Source organism: Anser anser (genome assembly GCF_964211835.1).
Source record: "Anser anser genome assembly, contig: SUPER_W_unloc_2, whole genome shotgun sequence".
Lineage (NCBI taxonomy): Eukaryota > Metazoa > Chordata > Aves > Anseriformes > Anatidae > Anser > Anser anser.
The window spans coordinates 1,033,471-1,041,825 of NW_028154230.1; the positions used below are offsets into that span (position 1 = coordinate 1,033,471).

The 8,355-nt window shown below is 55.3% G+C and overlaps 1 protein-coding gene across 1 annotated transcript; it reads right to left on the reverse strand.

Annotated features, from left to right (window-relative positions):
• Positions 1-4,018: 4,018 nt before the first annotated feature.
• Positions 4,019-7,535, reverse strand: LOC310888886 (adenosine 5'-monophosphoramidase HINT1-like). Its single transcript, XM_083852506.1, has 4 exons — positions 7,362-7,535; positions 5,839-5,944; positions 4,937-5,144; positions 4,019-4,722 (listed from the first exon to the last, which is right to left on the reverse strand). Exons 1-4 carry the CDS (start codon positions 7,502-7,504, stop codon positions 4,676-4,678), a joined length of 504 nt encoding a protein of 167 aa, XP_083708632.1. The 5' UTR covers positions 7,505-7,535; the 3' UTR covers positions 4,019-4,675.
• Between the last annotated feature and the right edge of the window lie 820 nt (positions 7,536-8,355).

Below are 8,355 nucleotides of genomic sequence, written 5' to 3' on the forward strand. Positions count from 1 at the left end.
AGAGGGAGAATCACCTCCCTCGACTTGCCGGCCGCCCTCCTTTTGATGCGGCCCAGGATACGGGTGGCTTTCCGGGCTGCAAGCGTCCATTGCATTGCCGGCTCCGGTTGACGAGCTTCTCATCAACCAACGCCCCCAGGCCCTTCTCCTCAGAGCTGCTCTCCATCCATTCTCCGCCCAGCCTGGATTCGTGCTTAGGATTGCCCCGGACCAAATGCGGGACCTCGCGCTCGTAGCCCCAACTATTATTTATGACCCTATCAGCTCCACCCCAAACACGCTGGTGGCTTTTGGGCGCTGCTCCCCGCAGGCAGATCCCCGCTTTTGCCAGGGCAGGCCTTACCTTTTCAGAAGTTGCTCCACAACCTTCCCTGAGAGCCCCACTTCAACTGCTGGTGTTTCTAAGGGGGAAAGCTGCACCTCCCGCGCACGGGGTGGCGGGGAGGAATACAAAGCCTGTGCTCAGCCCTGGCACATCACAACTGGGTTTGTGCTCAGCTGGGGAGGAGGCTTCTGGAAAAATAGGCAGTGCCCCCCAAGGCTGCCCAAGCGTGGTCCGCGGTGCCCTGCAGCAGCCCCAGGGAGAGCGGAGCTCAAACTGGCCCGACACGGCGGCAGGGACGTGGCCGTCCCCACACGCGCGGTTCCTGCCTGAGTAGGCCACAGCGCTTCTGCCTCTCTGACAGGCTTGGAGGGTAACGACATCAGAATACGCTCGCTTTAGTTTGAGGTTCCAGCCGCTACTGCCATCGGGATGGCACACGGGGACGGGGCTGGGGCTGGGGCTGGGGGCAGGCAACCACAGGCAGCTTTAACATCTCAGTCCTCCCCGTCGGCCATCTCCCAGCTACCACGCGGGCCACTCAGTGCGACCAGACACCAATTCACCCAAGGCAACAAAAATATTTACAGAGCTACACCTCTCCTCGTAACTGTTTGTTGTTTACGGCTGAAACCACTCCTGGGATAGGATATGCCACCTGGACTGAGCAAAGCCTTTGATACGGTCCCTCACCACATTCTTCTCTCTAAATTGGAGAGGTATGGATTTGAAGGATGGACTGCTGGGCGGATAAAGAATTGGTTGGCTGGTCGCAGCCAAAGGGTTGTGGTCAACGGCTCTATGTCTGGGTGGAGGCCGGTCACAAGCGGTGTCCCTCAGGGGTCGGCCTCGGGACCGGTGCTCTTCAACATCTTTAGCAATGACACAGACGACGGAATCGAGCAAGTTTGCAGATGACACCAAGCTGAGCGGTGCAGTCGATACAACAGAGGGAAGGGATGCCGTCCGGAGGGACCTGGACAGGCCGGAGAAGTGGGCCCATGAGAACCTAATGAGGTTCAACAAGGCCAAGTGCAAGGCGTTGACCTTGGGCTGGGGCAATCCCAGGTATTTCTATAGACTGGGAGAAGAAGAACTTGAGAGCAGCCCTGCGGAGAAGGACTTGGGGGTCCTGATGGACGAGAAGCTGGACACGAGCCAGCAGCGCGCGCTTGCAGCCCGGAAGGCCAACTGTGTCCTGGGCTGCATTAACAAAGGGGTGGCCAGCAGGGAGAGGGAGGTGATTATCCCCCTCTACCCTGCTCTTGGGAGACCCCACCTGGAATACTGCGTGCAGGCCTGGGGCCCCCAGCACAAGAAGGATGTGGAGCTCTTGGAAAGGTCAGTCTCCCCTCCGTCCCTGGAAAGGTGTTGGAACAGCTGGAAAGGTGTTGGAACAGCTTGTTCTGGATGCCATCTCCAAGCCATTGGAAGAGAAGGAGGTTATGAGGAGTAGTCAGCATGGATTCACCAAGGGGAAATCGTGCTCGACCGACCTCGTTGCCTTCTATGATGGCATCACCAGCTGCGTTGATGGAGGGAGAGCAGTGGATGTCATCTACCTTGACTTTAGCAAGGCTTCCGATACTGTCTCCCACGACGTCCTGCTAGCAAAGCTGAGAAAGCGTGGGATAGACGAGTGGACGGTAAGGTGGGTTGAGACCTGGCTGACCGGCCGAGCTCAGAGGGTGGTGATCGGCGGCGCAGAGTCCGGCTGCAGCCCTGTGACTAGCGGTGTTCCCCAGGGGTCGGTGCTGGGTCCGGTCTTGTTCAACATCTTCATCGCCGACCTTGACGAGGGAATAGTGTCCAGCCTCAGCAAGTACGCCGATGATACAAAGCTGGGAGGAGTGGCCGACACGCCAGAAGGCTGTGCTGCCATTCAGCGAGACCTGGGCGGGCTGGAGAGCTGGGCAGGAAGAAGCCAAATGAAGTTTAACAAGAGCAAGCGTAGAGTCCTGCACCTGGGAAGGAACAACCGCGTGTATCAGTACAGGCTGGGGGATGACCTGCTGGAGAGGAGCGCTGCGGAGAAGGACCCGGGGGTCCTGGTGGACGACAGGTTGACCATGAGCCAGCGGCGTGCCCTGGTGGCCAAGAAGGCCAACGGGATCCTGGCGTGCGTTAAAAGGAGCGTGGCCAGCAGGTCAAGGGAGGTGATCCTCCCCCTCTACTCTGCCCTGGGCAGGCCTCGCCTGGAGTACCGTGTCCGGTTCTGGGCTCCCCAGTACAAAAAGAGACAGGGATCTCCTGGAAAGAGTCCAGCGGAGGGCAACAAAGATGATACGGGGCCTGGAGCATCTCCCCTATGAGCAAAGACTGAGAGACCTGGGCCTGTTCAGCCTTGAGAAGAGAAGACTGAGAGGGGATCTTATCAATGATTACAAATATCTTAAGTGTGGGAGACAGTGGGACTTGGCCACCCTCTTTTCAGTGGTTTGTGGGGATAGGACAAGGGGCAACGGCCAAAAACTGGAGCACAGGAAGTTCCGCACCAACATGCGAAAGAACTTCTTCACGGTGAGGGTGACGGAGCGCTGGAACAGGCTGCCCGGGGAGGTTGTGGAGTCTCCTTCTCCGGAGATATTCAAGGCCCGTCTGGACGCCTACCTGGGCAGCCTGCTCTAGGGAACCTGCTCTGGCAGGGGGGTTGGACCCGACGATCTCTTGAGGTCCCTTCCAACCCCTACGAATCTGTATATACAGGAGTAAAAATACACGTGTTGATAGCGATAGGACAAGGGGGAATGGTTTTAAACTAAGACAGGGGAGATTTAGCTTAGATATTAGGAGAAAGTTTTTCACTCAGAGGGCGGTGAGGCACTGGAACGGGTTGCCCAGAGAGGTTCTGGATGCCCCATCCCTGGAGGCATTCAAGGCCAGGCTGGACGCGGCTCTGGGCAGCCTGCTCTAGTGGTTGGCAACGCTGCCCAGAGCAGGGGGGTTGAAACTAGATGATCTTTAAGGTGCTTTTCAACCCAGGCCATTCTATGGTTCTATGATATGCTCTTTGAAAGCGTACAGGCTAAAGGAAGGGTCAAATTGGTGCCTCGGGGGCAAATTTCTTCGCCTTCTATGGTTGTCTAACAGTGCCTATTAAGCAAAGAGATTACCAATCGTCTTCCTCCTCTACTTTCTCAGGAATTAAACACCTTTTGTGAAAGACTACAAGCGCTGATAGCATTAGCTAGACCTAGCTAGACCGACTGGGGAACAGTTGAACACGTAAATACTTACTCAAGGTCCATTTGCACAGGTTTCTTTGAGCAGTTCCATGGGCTCTTCTACGTCAACAAAACAGACCAATGAAAGAGACCAAGGACAAATACAGAAACAGAACAGTTGATCAAGTGCCAATTTAAGAAGCTTTCCCTGAAAGGGCAACAGCATCTCCACCTCCACCCACCCCTCCCCTCCCCTCCCCTCCCCTCCCCTCCCCCCCCCCAAGTAGTTGACTTCCACAACTATTTTCATCTGACCCCGCAAACGGCAAATTCTATATTACTTCGAGTAGAACAAGGGCTGTTTCTTGTTTCGGTTTGGTTTTTATCATTCAGCTTCTTCAAAAGACTTTAGTCATTCACAGCTGCAATCGTTAACCCCGCAAACAGATCCAGTAACAAAGATCATTCCTCCTGCTAAGGAATCGAGTTTCTTTGTGAGGAACGGAGTCACAAAAATCATTTCATTAGCAAGTTTCAAACACTAAAAATATTTAATAGCATTTTAACGCTCCCACGCTCCAGTAAGCCTTGAACGTAACCGCAATTAAACAAGGAGCACAGCAAAGCCAGAGGTCTAACAAAGCACGAGAGGTGATCGCATTTAAACGCCTTATGGTGCCTTTAGCTAATCCTTCTTCTAGTTCCTGAACAACGGACTTCGTTTAGGAAAAAAAAAGACTCTAAAAATACATACAAAAAAATAAAGGGAACGGCAGCCGAGTCTTGAACGTTCAGAAGCCGACTCAAGCATCCCAGAGCCTTCTACGCTTTGAAAAGCGTCTGTGGGAGAAATTACTTCTCGAAGTTGCGAAACCCACGACTGAAAAGAAAGCGGTAGCAAAACTCCTACGGTAGTCAAGAACAGGCTGACAAGCACCTGTCAGAAATCACACCGGGCAGAGTTTATTCTGCCTCCTCGGGACAGGGGCAGACAACAGACGATGCCTGGAAGCTTTCTTCCAACCTTATTCTTCTCTGGTTCTACATCTGCCAGTCCTCGATGCGGCTGTTTCGCAATAAAAGCACGCCCTTTTATTTGGGAGCAGGGGGAAGATAGCAAGGCCTCAAACACACAGCACATCCTAGATCGTCTTAGGGAGATGGAGACCCACAGGACCGCCGAGCGCTTCTATCTTCGCGTTTCAAATGACTGGGCAAACCACCATCTACACGACACTGTCAACAGACCGAAACATTCTTTTAACTTGCAGAACTATTTCCATCGGCAAGACACACAAGACAGAGGTCATATCCCCATGCTCCATCTTTATTGTGCAAGTGCTACTCAAAGCTCTTTATTACCCTCCATAGACAGCCGTCCAGGAAAAAAAAAACAAAAAAAATCATACGTCAACAGGGGCTAGATTGACGGGCAACATATGAAACCTACTCGGCGGCGACCCGTACGCGTGCAGTGACGCCTGCGGTGCAAAAACCTTAGCCAGGAGGCCGGCCCAACTGACCGCCACCCAGAATACGTAGATGTACACGACAGCCCGAAGGGCCCGAGGGTGGGCATTCACAGCCATCCGGAATCCATTGGTCAGGTCCAGGTTAGCAGCACACTTCTTGCCAACAACCATTACACGCCCAAGAAGCTGGAAAAAGGAAATAACGTTACCTAACATAACGTGCCACGACGCACAGAACGAACGCGAGCGGAGAACCATCCACAGAACACGGTTAGCTAATCCTTCACGATTCAACCGCTGCTCTTTGAATTACCCTCTAGACAGGAACAGAGTACAAAACAGTCACAGAAGCTAAATTTGTCTCGGGGGTTAAAGCCCCCGTCATAGCTTCGGGCAACGTAAGCCGCTCTGGCGGAAAATAAAAGCTTCACGGTGCCTTTTCTTTTGCGTGGCCTCACAAAGCCTTGGAACTTGACTTGCATAGCTAACAGCGAAACAAACACCCAGCGCCGCTCAACCAGCTTTCCCTTTCCTCGCCTCTGACCTGCCCAAACCCCAAGCCCTCTTCTGCATACCACCGCCGCTGTCTGGAAACCGTGAAAACGGGCATCAGACCGTACTTCGGAACAACACTGCTTTTTGCACTACAAGCGCGTAGCCGGAGACCAGCATCGCTTTATATCGCCGCTCTTAGTCAAAAAGCTCAACTCCATTACAAGCTAGAGGCAAAAGACTACAGCATCGGAAAACCCAAAATAGCCTACTGTGCGCCCCTCCGCAACATCCAGAGGAAAAGAGGGGACGGGAAAGAGTCTAGGAAGTTACAAACTAGTTACAGGTACAGCCAGCCTAGCGAAAAGAAAGCTCCCACAGTACTCACAGGTCCGCCAGAATCTTCTGCTTCACATAACCGGACAACTGCCTTCTCAGGAAGGACTAGGAAAAAACACTGGAGCCTGAGGCGAACTATCACGGAACGCAAGGCGCTGGAGGAAGAGTAAACAGTTACAACGCAGTCAGCTTCAGAGAAAGGCAACAGCTTAAGCAAATCACTATGCCCCACCGAACTCGTCCTACCGAAGCAGATTATCAGGTACCCCAAACGCGCACGACAAAACAGCGATTCTTCTTAAGCGATCTTTGAATAGGCAAAGTTCTCTACCTTCTACACGCAAAACACACAAGCGGCAAACAATTGCTAACTGTCCTTCAGTTATGTCCAAATATTGCCTCGGCCAGAGGTAGGAAGGCATCTTCAAAGAACCCGGAGTAATCCGGCTGAGGCTGTATAAACTCTCCGTCCTCGATAACGCCACGTACTCAGGGGAAAGAACATTCCAAGTTAGCCCGTTACGGCCGGCTCTACGTCAGACACCTCCAGACCGAGGCCAAGGTATCACCTGCGAAACACGAATACCACCGATCTGTAGGAAACCATCGACTCGCAACTAATTGCGAGGGAACTCCCCAAATCACCAGCAGACCGAAACTGCATACGGCACCAGAAGCAGGATCCAGCACGCAAGGTGACGGGGGCAACGAGACAGCCGAGTACTTCAGATTAGCGACTTCCGGCAGTTTTATTTATTTTAGATGCGACTGAAACAGCGCCGATAAGACTCGATTCCACAGATGCTTTGCACTTCTTACTCACCATCGCCTTTCACTGCGCGACAATCGAGAATTACGAGCCTTCCTCACACTTCTCCCCCCTATAACATCGCTCAACTGTGAAACAGGCCTTCGGTACAGCGAGCTAAGCAAATTCAAGACCATTCGCTATAGCCAACTACACTCCAAAAGCAGTTCTAAGTTCCCCCCCTGCCTCAAGTGAGGACCAGCAGCCTGCGGGATTGACTGGCTTCTAGATGTTTAAGAAAGCTAGGAAAAGCTGCAATTCTTCCCTTTCACAAGCCACTTTGGAGAGAGCGTGCGCTCGCGTGCGCGGTGGGGGTGGTGCCATAACCAAAGCCTAGCACGGCCGAGCCGGGGCGTCTCTAGAACGCTGTCACGAGGCGCATCAAGACCTGCGTTTCTGCTACGCAGAAATGACTGATTACGGTCACTACTGCGATGCTCGCTGCCTATACGCAGGCAGTCCGAACCCCCAAGGAGACCGACTGCGCCGGCGACCCAGTACGCGCCGTGGCACCCCGGGGGCAGGCGGGACGCGCACCGAAGAAGCGCGGGGTTTTAGAGGCGCTGCAGTAGAGAGCGCCACGAGCCGGAGAGACCCCGACCGACCGACCGACCGACCGACCGTCCGTCCCTCCCTCCCGCAGCAAGGCCACCACCCGCCCTGCCGCACTCCCGGGACCCGCGACGGGCCCTCGTTTCAGAGGGCCTGCGAGCGGCCGAGGGAAGGAAGGAAAGAGAAGACTCGCACGACGACGCCGCGGCTACCTCCTCGCCCACGACCGCTCATCCTCACGGAGAACGTTGGCGGGGACCTCCTTGCCCTTGCAGGCGACCTCTCCGAAAGCGGCTGCAGCGGCAGCGCCGCCGCCGGGCCAGGCGGCCTGCGCCCTAACGATCCCGTCGGCCATGACGGCGCCCGCTCGGTACAACGCCCCCTCCCTTCCCGCACTCGGCCCGGCCCTCCGCGGCGCTCATTGGGCCGACAGATCGCCGCCGACCGCTCCCGCGCCTCGATTGGCTGCCTCGCCTGCCCTCTTCCCTTGTCCCCGCCCTCTCGGCGGCTCCGCTCCCGTCGACCCGGTGCTTATCGGCGCTCAGGGAGGTCGCGTGCCCTCGGGGCGCGGAGGGATCCGACCGGGAGGGAGGAAGTGGGCGCCCGAAAACGGGCTGGGCGGCTCCGCGGAGGGAAGCCGGGCCCTGCACGGCTGGGAAACGAGCTCCACAGAACGGTTGCTCCGATCATAGAATCATAGCATGGCTTGGCTTGGCAGGGACCTTACTTAAAGATCACCTAATTCCAACCCCCCCGCCCTGGGCAGGGACACCTTCCACTAGACCACGTTGCTCAAAGCCCCATCCAACCTGGCCTTAAACACTTCCAGGGACGGGGCATCCGCCACTTCTCCTGGCAACCCGTTCCAGTGCCTCACCCCCCTCTCAGGAAAGAATCTCTTCCAACTATCCAGTCTAAGTCTACCCTCTTTGAGTTTAAAACCATTACTCCTTGCCCTATCGCTCCTCTCCCTGACAAAGAGTCCCTCCCCAGCTTTCCTGTAGGGCCCCCCCTTTGGGTACTGGAAGGCCCCTCCAAGGTCTCCCCGGAGCCTTCTCTTCTCTCTCCAGGCTGAACCACCCCAACTCCCTCAGCCTGCCTTCCTGGGAGAGGTGCCCCAGCCCCCTGGTCATCTTCGTGGCCCTCCTCTGGACGCGTTCTAGTACGTCCCCGTCCTTCTTGTGCTGGGGGCCCCAGAGCTGAACA